Consider the following 20,089-nt stretch of genomic DNA (forward strand, 5'->3'; position numbering starts at 1 on the left):
GGACATGGAGGGCCAGCGTGATTACATGCATTGAAAATCTTAAAATGCATCGTCTTTTTTGCTCATAAAGGTAGGAGTAATACATTATTCGTAACTGTAAAGGGTCTACTTTAATTTGTGTGCACTCACAATATCAACAAAATGTTGTGCTTTTATAAAATAAAACAAAGAAACTCTGAACAGGAATGCTTCACAGCCATGAAAAGAAACTGAGCTAATAGCCTAACTGCCTTACAGACAAGATAAATATATTTATAGATTGCACTGAATTGCTACTTTAAAGGAACACTCCACTTTTTTTGGAAATAGGCTCATTCTCCAACTCCTCCCGAGTCAATAAATTGAGTTTTACCGTTTTGAAATCCATTCAGCCGTTCTCCTGTTCTGGCGATATCACTTTGAGCATAGCTTAGCATAGATAATTGAATCCTATTAGACCAATCGGGTTGAAAAAAATAACCAACAGTTTCGATATTTTTCCTATTTAAAACTTGATTCTTCTATAGTTATATCGTGTACTAAAACCAGCAGAAATGCAAATCTAGCGATTTTCTAGGCCGATAAGATTAGGAACTACACTCCCATTCCAGCGTAATAGTCAAGGAAGTTTGCTGCCGTAGCATGGCCAAAGCAAGCGCAGTAATATCATGAAGCACATGTGCAAATCTAACCTAGCTGGGAACTAATTTCAGGCGCTGTGTGATATTGCTCCACCTGCTTCGGTCATATTACGGCAGCAAACTTCCTTGACTATTGCGCAGGAATGAGAGTGTAGTTTATAATCTTATCGGCCTAGCAAATCGCATCTTTACATTTTCTGCCGGTATTAGTACATGATATATAACTACAGGGGCCTCATTTATAAAACTTTCTTACGCACTGATTTGATCTGAGAGTGTTCGTACGATCAAATCCACGTCAAAGTACAGATTTATAAAAAACGTCTTTGACGTGAAAAAGTACTTATCTCCACGTCAGATTCCAGCTTGGCGTACGACCGTTTCCTTGTGATAATGCCTGGTATTGCAGATAGTTCAGCCTCACTATAATTTGATTTCTTGCGCTCCTTTTTACTTGCCATTGTCACAGAGTTTTTGCTTTAGGAATGAGCTCATTTTATTTGTTAATTAATTAAGCAGGGGCGTTTCGACGGCGGAACATTCAGCTGCACACAATTCCACGATCATTTGTGATTTATAACCGAATGACTGGCGTACGCATGGATTTCGTGGTAAGTTCGTTTTCTCTGAATCGCTCTTCCGATCAAATCAGAAAAGTTCTTCGATAAAATCAAGGATGGTTTCTATGCAAGTCTTTATAAATGAGGCCCCAGAAGAGTCAAGTTTTAAATAGGACAAATATCGAAACTTGTTGGATATTTTTGAATGCGATGCTATTGGTCAAATAGTATTCAATGATCGATGCTAAGCTACGCTAAAAGTGATATCGCCAGAACAGGAGGGGGGGTAGTTGGAAAAAAATGAGCATATTTCCAAAAGAGTGGAGTGTTTCTTTAAAACAAAATATTTTAAATCTAAAACAAAAACTCAATTACTATATAATCCGTAAATCCGTCCAATGAGGAAATGGCATGTCATGATTATTTTTGCCACACTGACTTAGAACACATTAATTTATTAATAAATAATTCAAATATCTCCTCCACAATACAATTAAAAAATATGCTTCTGTTAAATGTGGTGTATACTAGCTGCTTTTATTTAAAAAAAATACAGTTTCTACATTAAGTAAAGTTGAAGTCATGAATATGGATTACTTTCTTAGCACCCCCACATATTGGAAAAATTATGGCACCGTGCCTAAATTTAGATAAACACGAGTTCAGTGTGGCAATGGCAAATGTCTATTTTACTTAACATAATGTCTAGGTTAGGTAGACCAATCATCTCTGAGCCCTTTTCAAAAGGCCAATGAACATTGGCGAGTGGTATTAGCTCGGAGGTTGGGCCACCGGCGGCGGGATGGTAGACTCGCGTCGTGTGTCGCCGAAGAGGCCGCTCTGGGAGATGGGAGCGTCAAGAAAGCATGCTTTGTCGACGTCTGCCATCTGGGCCAGAGTCAGCCACAGGTGTCGCTCCTGGACCACAGCCGTGGACATCACCTGACCAAGGGAACGCGCTGTGACCTTCGTGGCCCGAAGGGCGAAGTCGGTGGCGGCGCGGAGTTCTTCCATGATCCCCTGGTCAGAACCACCCTCGTGCAGTTGTTTAAGCGCCTGGGCCTGGTAAACTTGAAGGGTGGCCATGGCGTGCAAGGCGGTAGCAGCCTGTCCAGCGGCGTGATAAACTCGGCCCGCGAGAGAGGACGAACGTTCACATGCCCTGGACGGGAGATGCGGACGATCCCCCCAGGTGGCAGCGCTGCGCGGGCAAAGATGTACTGCCACAGCGCGCTCGACCTGAGGGATCGCCACATACCCCCTGGCTGACCCGCCATCGAGGGTGGTGAGGGGAGAGGAGCTGGGGCGGGACCGTAATGAAAAGGGGGCCCGCCAGGTTTTAGTCAGCTCCTCATGCACCTCCGGAAAAAAGGGCACCAGGGGGGACCGCGGCACCTCTGGAAAAAACGGCACTGGGGGGGACCCCGGTGGAGCACCTCCAGACCGATCCCCCTGGCGGCCCGAAGGAGCATAGCCGAAAGCTCAACGTCAGCATTAGACGGAGCCACCACCCCTATAGGGGGCCGCGCTGCCAATGCGTCCGCCTTGCCCTCCGACTCTCCCTCTGATGATGCGATAGACATCTCATCGTCTGCAGGAGCACCGAATGAGACGCTCGGCCCGCTGGGTGGGGAAGTGTACTGCTGCGGGAACTCGACAGGGTCACGCTGTGATGCAGAAGACCGCAGGGCTTTCTCGGCCGGCGGCCCGTTCTGCACTGTAACTCTTAAGTCTCCCCCGCACCTCGCCGCTGTGGCCAAAAAGCATTGCCGGCTCAACGACTTACCGCGAAAAGGAGGTGGGGGGAGCCGCCTCGCGAATGAGCGGCGGGACTTCAGCGTGGCCATGGTCATGCGCTTGCAGTGCGTGCATGAACAATCCATGACGCTGCCTCAGCGTGCTCGAAGCCCAAACACGTGAGGCAGAGATCATGTCCGTCCGCAGAGAAGAGGAAACTACCACATCCCGAAGCGCACGGACAAAAAGGCATTCTGAAAAGAACGTCTAGACGGCCGCGAGAAATTTACTCTTTTAGCTCCAGGTCTGCCCAGGGAGAAGCCGCGGGGCCGCTGTGCACTCGACAGGGGCTTGCTCGCTGGAATGCAGGCGGCTTGATTGCCGTGAAAACAGCAGCCCGCGGGAGGTCTGCTCGTGGCTGCCAAACAGATGTAAAATAGAATTGTCTCTTTTAGTTTTGGCAGCGCACCAGCGAGGAGAGAGAGTGAACATGAAGAACTCTTTTTCTTTATGCAGCGGCTCGAGCATGAAGGCTCTGAAGCGAAAAATCTGAAAGAGTGGTGCGCGCCGCCATCTTATATACACGTATGTATGGGGGAGTGCCTTGGCATGCAAATACCACTTTTGAATAGGGCTCAGAGATGATTGGTCTCTCAGGCGAGTTCCCATATGTAACATGGAAGTGATTAGACTGAAGGGGAACCATTCCTAACATACGACACTTATTGCTATGATTGACTGAGTCTGTATGGTCTAATCTTAATTTACACAGTGTCTCAGCTTTCGTGGTTGCACAGGAAACCTAAACCTGATGGTAAACCACTTACTTCAAATAAGGCGCTGCGGACGAATCTCCGAATCTAATCACCTTACAGGAAAAAGTTCACTTCAAGAATAAAATAAATAAACCTATCGAGTTTTAGTTTTGCACACAAAAAGGAGCCAGAAGAGCATAACCTTTACTCAGTCCACAGAAAGGCAAATGTAGCAAGTTATTGAAAAAGTCTTTACACACTCTTCAAGTCATTATATAGGCCTATCTCTTGAACCATCTCACTGCGAGGAAACCGCGCCCTACGTTTATTTTGGTTACAAATCCACTTCGACATTTCATTCCCTTTTTTGGACTAGTGATGTTACATAAACTTGACGCCATACCCACTCTGTCTGTCTTTAATAATAAGGGGAAATAGACAATATGAACGAACACAGTGGCGTAGCAAGTCAGCCCCGGGCCCATATACAAAAAAATTGTATGTGCGGGGCAACCCAATCATGGGCTCCAATCGGTTAACTTGATGATTTTTCTTATGTACATAACGTTGCGTGAGTATTCACAAGCTGTTTTCTTTATGGTATAAATGCTTGGAAATATTATTTAACGTTTTCAATTCCATTCATTATTTGTAGCACGCAAGTCTCAGCCTATACATTCAGTCAATTTTATGATAAAAAACAAACTAAATGTGTTTTACGCTCTTTAATTTGTAGTGAGATAACTATATTATCCTCAGATCAAGCGGCATGTGACTCAGTGATCTTTTCTTTTTTAATATTTGCAGCACAAAATAAACATGAAAAAATATTTGAATGCATGTAAAAAAAAAATGTATAAACACGTCTCATGAAATCAATCAATCAGAGTTTAAAAGTGAATAAGTCATAATAATAGTGACAACATTTAGCCTACCTCAGAAAAGCCAACAAGCCTATAACTTTGCCAACATTGTTTTATTTTTCTCATAAATCAGCCAGTTACTTAGTTGAAGCCTTCGTTTTTCATGTTTTTCATGTTAAATGTGAAGACAGGTTTGGACTTTTTTTGGGCGGAGTAGGCGATTTTTCACATTAACTTTACATATGGCTTACATGATTTTATTACATGATTTTTTTGTTTTAGTAAATTAAAGTAGTAATTTAAAGCATTCTTTGGATACATTTATCATGTCTATGAGGGCCATTCCCTAGCTCGGAGCCCTTCCCTGGACAGCACGCCAAACACGCTTTACATACTTCAGCTAATTATATGTAAGTGCGAACTCATGAAATGACTGTTAAATCCACCGCTGTCAATCAGAAATATGCAACTAGCCTAGATACTGCTGCCATGTTTTGTTGTTTTGTTCACCACAACCAGCTACCATTAAACAATGAATAGTTTATTTGGGTAAAGGTCAAGTTTGACAGATGGATTACTGCTGCTTTTTGCTGGTTGCCCTTTTCTCTGCATTGCTGACTGTAGTTTCAGAGAATAATGCAATGCAGAACATGTTGACTCTAAACGACACAGAGGCGGTTCTGAATGTGTCAAGAACAAACAAGACTTAACTTGCGCACAGTCAGTGACAGTCTGAGCCGCAGAAACCATAATCAACAACAGTACTGTTATCAGCCTCATGGTGGAGACCTCGTACAAGTGAAGTGCTGCATTGATGCTGTATAGGAAGAACATATAGGAACAATGCTCATATATGCTGCATTCATGTAAATGTTGATCACCGCTGGTTTACTGCTGCACTGGTTAAGCAAATACTGAAGAAAAGTCAGCCCACTCAGTGGCATTTTGCTAATGTTTCTGGGGAGGTTTTCTATAAAGGCAGGATTGTTTGCAAGTACAGCTGCTATCTGTTTCAATAAAAATCACTGAGAAAACAGTCTGTCCACTGAGAAAAGCGTTATCTTTGCCGTAAAATTAATATCCTTTCAGTTGTTGAAACTAAAAAATGTAAAAGTCTTTACTGCTGACAGTCTCTTGTCGCCATCTAATGGCGGAATAATGTAATATAATAATAATATTTTTTAATAAACAACAACAGCCATCATAAAAGTTGCTATAGGCAATTCAGTCAAGCGTACAAAGGCAGCACTCTGATATACAGCATTGAATTTTACATAAACATGAGATTTTGCTAAAACGATTTGCTCTGGAACAAATATTAGTTTAATGAGACCAAAGACTGCTTGTTAGATTTCCCCAAAACGAATTGTATCTCATGTTTAACCACTATAGAGACATCAGAGCCAGTGGTAAATTACAGATGATCGGGCCGAAAAAAAGTCTGCTCTGGGCGGGTTCATGAGTGCTGAGCGGTCACTGACGCCCTGGAGCTCATGCCTGACAATGTTGACGCAAATTTTCAAATAGATGTTATCTTTATTCACAAACCGAAAGAACCAGACCAGAAAGAACTATTGTATAAATTTGCATAATGACTGCTAAATTCTAGCTGGTTGACTATCACTCATTGTCTTTTTTTTTTTTTTTTTACCTTAGATTGTTGCTTTTCACCTATTTGTATTTTTGTTCTGCCTAGCTGTTGCTAATAAGTTTTACCTGTTATACTTGTTATACATGCTGCAGACACTTCTATTTAACTTATCTACTTGATTTTACTATGTATGGTAAGCACAGTCATGCAACATATAGCCTACATTAAAAAAAGAGACAGTGCTGCTTAATTGATCAGTGTTTTATTGTATAAAATGCTAAATAGTATAAAATTGTCACGTCTGTCATAAACCCTTTTGGCCTGATATTAAAGGTACAGTTCAGCCTAAAAATAAAAATATCATTTTCTCACCCTCAGGTTGTTTCAAACCTGTATGAGATTTTCATTATTGGGTGAACTTCCCCTTTGCTAATGATTCACAATGCCTTAAGTGCTAATGAGTCATCTGCCCTTTTATGAAAAATAGATAAAAGGGAAGTTTGGAGATGAATCAGCCCTTTCGTGACCATATGGGAGAGATTTTGTTCTTCTGGTTTACCAGGTCACTGTTTCTCCAGCATAGTCCAAGAATCCACCGTGCTGCTGCTCAGTAAGACTGCCAATGACACGCAGCATCCCCTCCACACTTTCTGTTGGTTCAAGTGTTGCCTGGTGAAAATAAAAACATGTATGTAGCACACTAACATGCAATATTAAAAATAAAGCTTCAAGCTGCACTTACAGCATGACCACACAAATGCAATGCATGTTGTTAAGTGAATTTGTGCACTTATATCACTCTCAATGAATGATGGAAAACTAATTTAAAGGCTATAAGTAGATTTCCAAATATGTATGGCTATATATAAGTTTTGACCACTAGGTGATAATATCATCAAATTTGCATTATTCTCAGGGCAGTGTCAGTAATGCATAGAAAGTTTGTTAACATTCAAAAGCATTGCTGAGATAAAAACATCCTGTTCGCCACCTTAATCCTTAAAAATGGTGGAATGGTTTATACTGAAACTTATTTGTCTTTGGTTGTCATGTTTAGTTGAATGCATGAAGTCAAGATATTATCAGGTTGTAACTGGCCATTTTGGCCAGTATGTAGTGTTGTCACTCACTCATTTCATGATTACATGCAAATTGTTTTGAATAACAAAATGCCTTTAATATCATGACCAACTGGCGTACTCACGATAGGACTTAAACTTCAGAAAGAAACAGTTAAATGCAGGGTCCAAAAAAGAAGTATGTATTGAAAATTGTGGAAATCGAAACCACATGGTGCAACAGAGCGTGAAAAAAAATCAACACTCACTTCGTCTCCACCCAGTTCAGTTTTCACCCATCCTGGGTGAAGGGCCATGCAAAGGATCTCATCTGCCTTGAACTCCTCAGCAGCTAACACAGTCAGCATGTTAAAACCTGCCTGATATAGTTAAACATAACGTTTGAGTTACATAACCTCATCATCCCATCAATACTGTTTAGACAGCCACTGAATTGAATTGTGGTTTATCCAGTGCCTAAGCGTTACTTTGACGTACTTTGCTCACTCCATATGGTAGCGTTGGGAAATGGCTGTATATGGAAGGCATTCTAGTCATGGATCCCGCCACAGTGGAGATGTTGACAACAGCTGCTTTGTTACAGGACATGCCTGGTGTGCTGCTCGCTTTTGCTGCCATTTTTAGATACGGTAGGTACTCCTGAATAAAAGGAGGAGAAAGTAATTTTGACACAAGTATATGGCAACTTACTTTACTATAGTAGAACTAGTACAGTATAGCAGTAAATGATGCTTTCTACAGTACCCTAATGATTAATAAGGGCCCTATAACATTGGTGTTAAAGGTGTTTTTCATGTCCTCAACACGGCTGGTCTGAATGGTGCCATTTGCCACAATTCCAGCATTATTCACAAGCAGGTTTAAACCATTGTTTCCCAGTAGAGATCCCACTTTCTTGGCAGACTCTTTGACACTGGATAGATCATCAGCATCTAACAGTAACAGAACAAATCAGTGCTAGAATCAAGCATAAATGAAACAAGCATTTGTGCATCATAAAATCGTGAGATAAAAAAAATCTCTTCGAAATTCTCAAAAATTAATTTAAAATGCAACAAGGACACATGCACATTTACCAAGCCGTATGATAGTTATAACACTTGGATGTTTTTTCACCAGTTGCCTCAATGCCTTAAGAAAGATAAAACGCATAATTAAACAAGGTACATTATAATTTCTCCCCACATACTGTATTTTCTTTTTGTGCTAGTTATTCATAACTTACCTCAGACTTGGGTCCATCTGGGTCACGACATGTAGCAAAAATATGCTGTTTGGGAAAAGAGTTTTCAGAGAGTTGTTTAACCATTTCTAAACCCAAGCCCCGGTTGGCTCCGGTGATCAAGATTTTGCATGCTTTCACTGCTGCCATGTTCTGTCAGGCTGCTTCTATCGGTCTGCTTTTAAAACGTGTTTTGTATGTAGCCTTTGTATAGGTAGGCTATGTGTAACTTAATGCCACTGCTACATTATGTAATATGCTCCTATTGAGGATGTGGCACGAAGATCGCCTCCCCTATATTTTAGCGCCACCCCATACATTTAACCGCCGCCCAGTGTTGCCAGACGTACGATAATTATCGTATTTGTACCATAATTTTGACCTCTGTACGATGTACGATCAATAATACCACAATGTACGATAATTTCAGAATTTTGTGACACTATGGTCGTTGTAATTATAAGAGCTTCTATTCTCAAAGATCTAGCTGTGTGGATACTACGTCTACCTTCATGATTGTGAGGAGAGGTGAACGTGCGTTACGCATGCCTTTCATCCAATCTTACGTCTTCTCAACCAATCATCGTGGAGAATGGCTCTCTCTCACGAGCACAAGTTAACGTTCCTGTCGTACTTAGGACAGTTGTTTCAAAACTGAGGTTGTTAGTTTAACAATAAAGTATAGAAAATGAGTGCTGAAAAGGAGAAATAGCTGTAACATCTAGATTAATAGCTGTATTTTGAACGTTTGACTCGGGTAAGATAATTAGTTTAGCATTGCAATAAGGTATAGAAAATGAGTGCTAAAAAGGAGAAATAGCTGTAACATCTAGATAAATATCTTTATTTTGAACGTTTGACTAAAATACGATAATTTTCTCCCAAATACGATAATTTTGAGCTTCTGGTACGATACTTGGACATTTACAATCTGGCAACACTGCCGCCGCCCTTTACCAGTCTCCTTCTGACACAGCGCCGATCTCAGGAGAGGAGAGTGAGAGTTAATTTATGACTACAAGCGCGTAACATCCTTTCGTTCATGGAGTTGAACTAATTAATTGTTTACTATAAATAGCCTATGTGCCAGTCCTGTGAAAAAAGAACAAAGGACTTGGACAAGAAACCCAAATGAGTGTTGAAGCAGTCATATTTGTTCAATGTTCCAGAATATGAATTGCGTACGTATCAGGGGTTTAGCTGTAACAATCTCAATTGTTCTTCTCAAATTAACGAAATGGTTTTAATAAAGTTTAGTTTAAATTCAGTATATCCCATCACCAATGGAGAGAGCAAAGCCTCCTACCCTTAACTGTACCTATTCTTCATTCCCTCACATTCATTCCCTAAGAACTCAACGCGAGGACAGCGCGCTCCACTTTTATTTTGGATAATCCAAACGGACCTTTTAGACTGTTTATGTTGTATTATGTTGCATAAACCCCTCTTCGAGCCCTGACGCCATCTGTCTTTAGAGGAAAATATAGCTCATATAAACAACAGATGCAGAGTCAAGGAACGCTGTTGATTAGTGACTGCCTGATGGAATGTAGCTTGAAATAAAGATGCAGCAGCCTGTAAATGGTCATACATAAAACAAAAGAAAAGTATTGGCCTAACACGTACCCTCAAAACGTAATTGCCTGGTGTTCTAATAAAACATCTGTACATCTGTGTACAAACCATGAGCAACAGCAGTACCGTCATCAGCCTCATGATGGCGACCTCGTTTCAAGTGAAGCGCTGCATTGTTTGCAGTTATAGACACGACTATATTGCATTTTATATATATAACTGACAAGACTATATTGTGGACTAGACCAGGGCCCTCCTCATGCCCAAGCAGAATTCTGACTCAAATATTGTTAAAGGAGTAGTTCACTTTCAGAACAACAATTTACAAATAATTTACTCACCCCCTTGTCATCCAAGATGTTTATGTCTTTTTTTCTTCAGTTGTCACGAAATTATGTTTTTTGAGATAAACATTTCTGTAAATTTCTCCATATAATGGACTTAAATGGTGCCCTGATTTTTTAATCTTCAAAATGCCGTTTAAATGCAGTTTAAATGCAGCTTCAAATGGCTTTAAACGATCCCAGCCAACGAAGAAGGGTCTTGTCTACCGAAACGTTCGGTCATTTTCTTAGAAAAATATATTTTTACATACCTTTTAAGCACTGAAACTCGTCCAGCACTAGGGCTTGTAGTGCGCGTTCCCGACTTTACGTACTCACGTCGAAAGGTCACGCGTGACGTATGCGAAACTACAGACCCAGTGTTTACAAAGCGAACTTGAGAAGAGAGAAGTGCAACACAATCAAATACTCTTTAGTAACAAAGTACAACATAAAGTACAACGATGTCGGATGACTTTGAAGCTGAAAGTGGACTACTCCGTTAAACTTGACAGTTGAGGACACGTTGGAGATTGTTATTGACGTCAAATGTGTATCACTTTCCATAAGAGGTTTCTTTACACTTAAATCTAACTTGTGTTATGAGGGTCAAAGGTCTTCGCCTCTAAATGAACAGTGTATAGAGACTATAGACGGTTTCATCGGGCGCACGCGCCTGGACCTAAGTTAACTTCCGGTCTGTGTTTGTTTATCTGTCTGGTTCGTGTCGCGGGCTACAAACGCAGCTAATAATGAGTAATGAAGTTGGTCTCAGGTTATTGTGCTGTGGTATGTGTTTCCCAAACATTTATTTATTTGTGGCGACCTGCCACGATATAAAAACCGACTGATTTTCCAATAGACTTCGTTGAATAAACGTGATGCACGTTTAAAAATCAAACCGAGGCGTGGGTGTTTTTAGAAAATGTCATTTTCATTTCATCCTGCATAAGGCAGCGTTTTTAAATTAAGAGCTGCTTTGTCTATAGCCATTACCGGGGAAACCTCGTTTCTCGTGCTTAAAGCACCTCCTGCTGGCAGAGGATGAGTTTGCATTTTTAATAAATCAGTCTTGTTATTAAAAAAATAATCTACTCTAGAAGGATTTAGCTGTTGTTATTGATTCTATTTGGATGTCTACCGGAAGTTAAGTTTGGGCCACAAAAGCGCGCATGCGCAGTAACGTTTGTTTATGTTGTTGCCGTTGAAACCGTCTATACACCAATATTTATTTTTGATGTACTGATTTCCATTTCAAACTACCTATTAGGGATGTGCACGAGTACTCGATTAATCGATTACTCGAACCCATCAGCGATGATCGAGCATGAAAATGACGATCGATTGGCTCTAAAAATGCATTTTTAAAAATTTAACTACTTTCATTCTTTCTGATTGGTTATACTGGTATTTGGGCAGTAGTCTGATATTTGATTGGTTACGGCTGTGAGAAGTTGCGGTCTAGAGACAAGACCGGAGCACAGAGCGAAAATGGCTTCTAAAGTGCACAGGGCTTCAGTTGCCGTGGTTTTAAAGTAACGGGAGAAGCGCATCCACTACTTTATGATTGGCACTTAGTTCAAGCTCACATGAATTTTGTGTAGATAAATACAATTTGTAATATAACATTTACATATTTATGTATCTAGGCTATGTGATTAATTTTATATACAATGCGTCATGTAGAAAAAGCGCTTCAGCTTCACCTCCACCTCCACCTCATGCTGTTATTTCTTTTAAATGTTTACTGTATACTGTGACACAAACGCCCCACCCCTTGCTTAAACTCTACCCCCCGATTAATCGAGTACTCATATTTCAAACCCGTGGATTACTCGAAATGAAATATGATCAGAAATGCCCATCCCTACCACCTACATTGATTTATATATTCAAAACATTTAGGGCAGAGTAGGGATACTTGCAACACTTGATAAATATAACATAATGATTTGATGCAATACAATACATAACCATAATAACAGACAGTTTCAGTAATCATAGACAGTGGTTTTCTTAGCTTCATATGATGTTTTTATTTATATATTTTTTATTTAAGTATTAAAGAAGTTCATGCTGGACATTTGCTGCTTTTGCCAGTACATTTGGAAGAAAAAAAATTGGCACAGAATGAATAATTTTGTAAATCACAGTACTTTAAAGTACTTTAATGTATTTTGTATTATTTTCAAATGTATTTTATACAGTAAATTTACAATTTCTGCAAAACAGCTAAAAAATTAAGCGAATGAAAAACAGAAATAGTTGTAAGTGTGTCCAGACTTTTGGCTGTAGTGTATGTTGTAGAGTTTTATCAACAATATGTTGTCTACAAACTTATATAAATTATATATACATATATATACATATTTAAATGTGATTGATATGTAACAAAATGTCAAATCAGAATAGTAAGTAATGCTGCCAGAAACCACTTAAATTAAATACTAAATATTTATGGTGTCACTGGATTATTTTAAATGACAAATAGTGAATTTCAGTAGACACAGAGGAATTACACTGCATTGCTGTATTGATTGATCATGTTCATTTTTAGTGATGTTTTACCTTCAGTGACCTTCCTGATGGGAGACTTTGTTCTTCTGATTTTACCAGCGAAAAGTTTTTCAGTGTAGTTCAAGAATCCACCATGCTACTTCTCAGTAAGGCTGCCAATGACATGCAACATCCACACATTCTCTGGTGCCAACAGCTGCCTGGTGACCATAGAGAATAACATACAATTTAAATAGAATATAACATTGTACAACAGAGACCAACAATGTGCTTTTGTGACTCTGTTTGAGTTCTGAGAGACTCCAGGATCAGTTTAATGAAAAACATTCTTAACATGGAATCCTCAAGCTTAAATGTTATGACTTTTCCTAATAGGATCTGATTAGAAACCAAAATTCAACATTTCAAATGTCCTCAATAAAAATTTACCCCAAACATGAACTGATGCAAGTTTTTCTGATTGGTGTACACACTACAGAAGTACACTCCTGATAGTTGTTTAGTTTGATTTGCAATGTTGTATTTTTTCAGTTGTGTTCTTGAGAGAGTTAAATTGGCCACAATCAGAGTTATTGTTACTAGAAGCCTGCCTGAACAAAATATTCTTTTGCACTGTAAGGTTGACCCAGTTGGTCCAACGAAGGTATCCAATGGAGGCAGAAGGTTTCCTGCAGAAGGGTTTTTTTTTTTAATCTAGCCCCTGCTAGTTAACATATGTACAATTTATTATTAGTCAGGTCAACAAAGATTCAATTGAGTGAAAGATGGAAAGATGCTAAGCCGTGGTGGTCACAACATTTTCACTGCAAAACATCTTATCCTGAAGGTCCACTTAAGTGAACACGCAGAAACACGCAGCATTATTCAAATCAATGTGTTGCTGTTGACTTAATTTAAACTAAAATAGAAAGACAGGGAGGGACCAGCCTCTTTGTAAAATAGCCAGTAGGGTTTAGTTGATATCATAGCTTAGGGTGACCATATTCTGAGAATCCAAAAAGAGGACACCCTCCCCAGGATGGGCTTGACTTGTAAATGTATGCTGAATGCAATTGGTTGCCTTGCCTTTAAACACTATTTTCATCTTTTCTGTTATGTTAAATGCCACATTTGCTTTCCCTTTATAATATTCACTTATGTTGTATATTTGAATATCATAAAATAACACGAGTGAATTACTTTTTTTATTTAACATTAAATTGTTAAATCGAAACACATAAAAAAATAAATGTTTATTTAAAAAAAAATGAGTGTTTGATCATGTCCAAATACACATTCAAATGTATTTAACTAACTTTAATTTTACACTAACTGTAATATAAATACTATATTAGAAAATGTTATCTTTTAATGACGGTCAGTGAAACGAGGTAAAAAAAAAAAAAAAAAAAAAAAAAATCGGACTTTTTATTATATTTTACAAAATCCCCCCGGACATAATTTTATAGCCAAAAAGGAGGACATGTCCGGGTAAAAGAGGACGTATGATCACCCTATCATAGCTTCCCCAGAGCTCAGATTTTAGCTTAGTACAGCCACAGTCTAATAGATTACCCCTTTGGATTCAATATAAAACTGTTACTAACGTAAAACAATGCTGAGGATGGGTTTGAAAAGTGCTGGCAACACTCTTCTACTTGTCAGTGTAACCGTTTCTCCTCATAATCATGTCCATATCGCTATAAAATTAGCATTATGTGAAGAATTCTGTGTAGAAATGGGTCCGATACCTTTTGTGGTCTGCGCGGACTCGCGCATATAATCCGTTTGTGCTGTGGTACCGAACCGGAGCAGAGTGTGAATGCTGCGGTGGTTCGCCTAATCTAATACAATAAATAACTTGTTTTGCCCCAGTGGAAAGCATTTACACTACATACTGATATAACGCCTTTAAACAGTGCATTATGTTCACCATATAGAAAATTCTAATCCTATGAAGAAGTGACCTATTACAGCCGCAGCGTCAGCGTCTATTTATAATGTAGGGGACGGGACATTTCAGGATCAAGAGAGTATTTGATTGGACAGTATGGTTTTTTTTTCTCCCTTTTTGTATTAATGCTTCAACAGATAATACAAAAAGAACAAAGCCAAGGGATCACATACAAATCCATAAAATAATGACCAATAATTTAACTTAAACATTGATGACAAACAAAAACATATACACGTTAAAAGTAAATAAACATTGATACAAAGAGAAAATTGGACAGTATTTTGATAAGAAGCTGAAGTGCAGGGTGGCGTCATCAGAATCGCTGATTTATATTGGCGGAGGTGAGATACTAATTTTTGAATGCTTAAATCTTCTAAATGCGAATTTTAATTCTTACATATAAGACTAACATATTCATACTAATAGCTAAACACATCAATTTTGATTCCATCACTAATGTGTTTATTTTAAGTTAATTCATTCAGTTATATCCAAATCTACATTTATTGACAGCTGAATATCTGTTATTATTTGTGACCTTGGACCCTTAAGTAGCATGGGTATATTTGTAGCAAAAGCCAACAATACATTGTATTTGTCAAAATTATCGTTTTTTCTTCTATGGCAAAAATCATTGGGATATTAAGTAAAGATCATGGGAATATTTTGGAAAGTTACTACTATATCAATATATCAAAACTTAATGTTTGATTAGGAATTTGCATTGCTAAGAACTTCATTTGGACAACTTTAAAATTGATTTTCTCAATATTTAGCTTTTTTGCACCCTTAGATTTTCAAATAGTTGTATCTCGGTCAAATATTGTTCTATCCTAACAAACCATACATCAATGGAAAGCTTCATGGCTATGTTAGTTAAACTAGGATAACTTAGTTTTATGGCTTTAATAAAATTTTATGGTCTCTTCTCACTTACAAATGCTCCTTTTCACCTTTTTGCCACACTACATGAACAGATGCTATTATTTACTTCTCTCCTTGATTCAAAAGTGTGTGTAATTGATAACCACAGTCACATACAGTAAAAAAGAGACAGCACTGCATACATGATCACAGTGGTTTATTGTATGAAAAACTATGTGATATATATAAAAGTCCCGTTTCTGTCATAAACATTTGCACCTGAAATTAATTGCTAATTATTAGGCGTGTCCTTTTATGACAAACAGACTAAATATGGTAGTTTGGAACTGGATAAGCCCTTTTGGGAGAGATTTTGTTCTTCTGGTTTACCAGGTCACTGTTTCTCCAGTGTAGTCCAAGAATCCACCATGTTGCTTTTCAGTAAGACTGCCAATGACACGCAGCATCCCCTCCACACTTTCTTTTGGTTCAAGTGGTGCCTGGTGTAAATAAAAACATACATGTAGCACACTAACATGCAATATTTAAAATAAATATAGCTTCAAGCTGCAAATTACGGCATAACCACACCAATGCAGTGTCCTTTGCAGTCATATCCCTCTCAGTGAATAAAGGAAAACTGTTTTGGGACATACAGTGCCTTGCAAAAATATTCATACCCCTTCATTTTTTTCACATTTTGTTTTGTTGCAGCATTATGTTAAACTGCTTTAAATTAGTCTTTCCCACATCAATTTACACTCTATACACCATAATAATGACAAAGCAAAAACAAGATTTGCAAATTTTACAAATTTATTAAAATTAAAACACTGAAATAAGTACATTGCATAAGTATTCATACCCTTAACTCAGTACATAGTTGAAGCACCTTTACAGCCTCAAGTCTTTTTGGGTATGATGTGACAAACTTTGCACATCTGCATTTGGCAATTATCTGCCATTTTTTACCTCACCTTTTCACCTCTGAAGATCTGTCAGCTTGGATGGGGGCTGGCAGACATTTTCTAGAGTCCTAGTTGTTCCAATCATCTTCCATTATGGATAATGGAGGCTACATGCTTCTGTGAACCTTCAATGCAGTTTTTCTGAACTCTTCCCTAGATCATTGCCTTAACGCAAGTCTGTCACTGATTTTTGCTCTGATATGCATTTTCAGCTGTTAGACCTTTTCTGAGAGGTGTGTGCCTTTCTAAATCATACTCATCATTCAAATGAATTTGCCACAGTTTAACTCCACTCGACGTGTAGTAACATCTAGAAGCAATATAAATGCTCCTGAGCTAAATTTCGAGTGTCCCAGAAAAGGGTATGAATACTTATGCAACGGGATCTTTTCAGTTTTTTATTTCTAATAAATTTGCAAAGTTGTTACAAACCGGTTTTGTGCTTTGTCATTATGGTGTATGAGATGTAGATTGATGTGGAAAAAAAGTAATTTAAAGCTGTTTAACATAATGCTGCAACAAAACAAAGTGAAAAAATGAAGGGGTCTGAATACTTTTGCAAGGCACTGTAGGTGTGGTCCGAAAATGTATGTTTGACAGTGAAGGAATTATGACTTGAAAACTATGGAAATTGAAAGCATATGGTGCAATAGAGCATGACTTAAAAAGAAACACTCACCTCGTCTCCACCCAGTTCAGTTTTCACCCATCCTGGGTGAAGGGCCATGCAGAGGATCTCATCCGCCTTTAACTCTTCAGAAGCCAACACAGTCAGCATGTTAAAACCTGCCTATAGGTAAACATGATGTATGAGTTATACATGCCTTTTTTTAAACAAGTATTGAATTAAGTTATGCTTTATCCAGTGCCTAAGAATTACATTAGCATACCTTGCTCACTCCATATGGCAATGTCGGGAAAAAGCTGTATATGGAAGGCATTCTGGTCATGGATCCAGCCACAGTGGAGATATTGATTACAGCTGCTTTGTTACAGGACATGCCTGGTGTCCCGCTTGCTTTTGCTGCCTTTTGTAGGTATGGTAGGTACTCCTATATTATAGAAAAGAAAAAAAATATGTAAGTTTATTCTCTTGGTGGCACATAAGCCCCAGATGTTTAGCCAGCAGGCCACTGGAGCAACACTTAAGTGGACAAATCCTTGTTTTAAAATAGCGAACAATGCTTTCTACATTACCCTAATGATTAATAAGGGTCCTATCACATTGGTGTTGAAGTTGTTTTTCATGTCCTCAATGCTGCTGGTTAGAATTGTGCCTCTTGCTACGATTGCAGCATTATTCACAAGTAGGTTTAAACCGTTGTTTCCCAGTAGAGATCCCACATTCTTGGCAGACTCTTTGATACTAGATGGATCATCAGCATCTAATAGTAAAAGAACAAATGTCATGCAGCTGAAGTAAGCAATGAAATGGTAAATCTCAAACTTTTCAAAAAAAAAAGTGAAAATTTAAAATGCACAAAGAAGGAGAAGTGCACATTTACCAAGACGTATGATAGTGATCACACTTGGATGCTTTTTTGCCAGTTGTCTCAATGCCTTAAGGAAGATAAAATACATAATTAAACAAGGCACATTATAATTTCTCCTTTATTTGTGTTAGCCATTCATAACTCACCTCAGACTTGGGTCCATCTGGGTCACGACATGTAGCAAAAATATGCTGTTTAGGACAAGCGTTCTCAGAGAACTGCTTAACCATTTCTAAGCCCAAGCCTCGGTTGGCTCCGGTGATCAAGATATTGCATGCTTTCACTGCTGCCATTTTTCTGTCAGGTTGCTTCTGTCATCCAGTCTGCCTCACCTGTGCTTTTTATGCGAACTCATGTAAACGACACGCCCATATTTCATTGATGTATTGTGCTGTGTCATGCTGTGTGACTGAGAAAATGATAAACGATATGAACAGACATTTTTTTTTGTGCGAAATACAACAATGACAGCTTCTTATTGCTTGATAACTGAACAATAACACACCTGGGTGGAACATAGTAATTGGTTATTCAAATAAAGGTGAAGTCCCATTGAAAACTTGTATAGAAAACAAAAGTAATGAGTAACGCTTCTATTGTTGCATGGTATGGTATAAGTCTTTGTAAGTCAAATTGTGTAGTGTGGCTTTGAAAACCCCAGCAAGAAGTGCATTATCATAGTCAATGCAAGAAAAGACAAAGGTGTTTCCTCTGATTTCTTCCAATGATGGAGAAATGTAGTCCATTTTGAACCTGTCGGCTTTTTGAATAAGAGCCTTGTTTTTTTCTCTTCTTCTTGCTGCCTTAATCATTTGAAACGTGAGGCACAACCACAACTGCAGAGTCTTCAACTGGGACGATTGGGAGGGGTGCATAGCAGAAATCACATTTTCTGTTTCTTGTCTTGGTTTTATAGCCTTTGGCTCCACATAGTCAGGCTGTGAAGATCTGCCCTGCAGCTTGGACCCTGGTTTATCTTGTACCTGTCTGAGCTGTGCTATCAAAGCTGCCATCTTCACAATGTAAACAAAGTCTGGTGTTAGAAATAGTATTGAGAATCATGTCTTCGTTCAAATGTAATCATTTACAATAGCCTATGTACGCTTTCGGACAGAAAAATGATCTGAGACAATCAGATTTGACTACGCTTACTCTAATATTAACAGTTATGAAACATCTACGAACATCTGCTACTCACACTGCCTCTGGTGAGATGCCAAAACTGTGACACAGCAATTCACCTGGCGCTGTTTTATTTGTATTAGAAACACCTATCAACATCAACCACACAAACTTGCGAATGCTGCCTGTAATCATCAGTATTAACTGTAATTGTATGAAGCAATTGTCAGTATGTACTGAGCTATACAAAGGCTACTATAGTCTACTAATTTTTTTCTCTAGTAAGAAATCATTCAACGAGTGTTTGTCACCACTGTTTGATGATATCCTACAGATGCTTAAAAAACACTACCCTTTTTTTTTAAATAGGCTCATTCTCCAACTCCCCCCGAGTTAATAAGTTGAATTTTACCGTTTTGAAATCCATTCATCCGTTCTCCCGTTCTGGCGATATCACTTTTAGCATAGCTTAGCATGACCAACGAGTTTCGATAATATTGATATATATCAATATATCAAAACTTAATGTTTGATTAGGAATTTGCATTGCTAAGAACTTCATTTGGACAACTTTAAAATTGATTTTCTCAATATTTAGCTTTTTTGCACCCTTAGATTTTCAAATAGTTGTATCTCGGTCAAATATTGTTCTATCCTAACAAACCATACATCAATGGAAAGCTTCATGGCTATGTTAGTTAAACTAGGATAACTTAGTTTTATGGCTTTAATAAAATTTTATGGTCTCTTCTCACTTACAAATGCTCCTTTTCACCTTTTTGCCACACTACATGAACAGATGCTATTATTTACTTCTCTCCTTGATTCAAAAGTGTGTGTAATTGATAACCACAGTCACATACA

At 38.5% G+C, this 20,089-nt stretch overlaps 2 protein-coding genes across 2 annotated transcripts; both read right to left on the reverse strand.

Moving 5' to 3' along the window:
- Window positions 1–6,372: 6,372 nt before the first annotated feature.
- LOC141344365 (C-signal-like) lies at window positions 6,373–8,680 on the reverse strand. Its single transcript, XM_073849244.1, has 6 exons — window positions 8,431–8,680; window positions 8,282–8,336; window positions 7,950–8,137; window positions 7,683–7,844; window positions 7,454–7,564; window positions 6,373–6,795 (listed from the first exon to the last, which is right to left on the reverse strand). Exons 1-6 carry the CDS (start codon window positions 8,575–8,577, stop codon window positions 6,682–6,684), a joined length of 777 nt encoding a protein of 258 aa, XP_073705345.1. The 5' UTR covers window positions 8,578–8,680; the 3' UTR covers window positions 6,373–6,681.
- Window positions 8,681–15,842: 7,162 nt separating this feature from the next.
- On the reverse strand, window positions 15,843–19,962 carry LOC141332817 (C-signal-like). The gene is made up of 6 exons (XM_073837780.1): window positions 18,250–19,962; window positions 18,116–18,170; window positions 17,808–17,995; window positions 17,501–17,662; window positions 17,290–17,400; window positions 15,843–16,142 (listed from the first exon to the last, which is right to left on the reverse strand). The coding sequence occupies exons 1-6, from the start codon at window positions 18,394–18,396 to the stop codon at window positions 16,029–16,031; spliced, it is 777 nt and encodes a 258-aa protein (XP_073693881.1). The 5' UTR covers window positions 18,397–19,962; the 3' UTR covers window positions 15,843–16,028.
- Window positions 19,963–20,089: the final 127 nt, after the last annotated feature.

This window comes from Garra rufa, chromosome 1 (genome assembly GCF_049309525.1).
Source record: "Garra rufa chromosome 1, GarRuf1.0, whole genome shotgun sequence".
Lineage (NCBI taxonomy): Eukaryota > Metazoa > Chordata > Actinopteri > Cypriniformes > Cyprinidae > Garra > Garra rufa.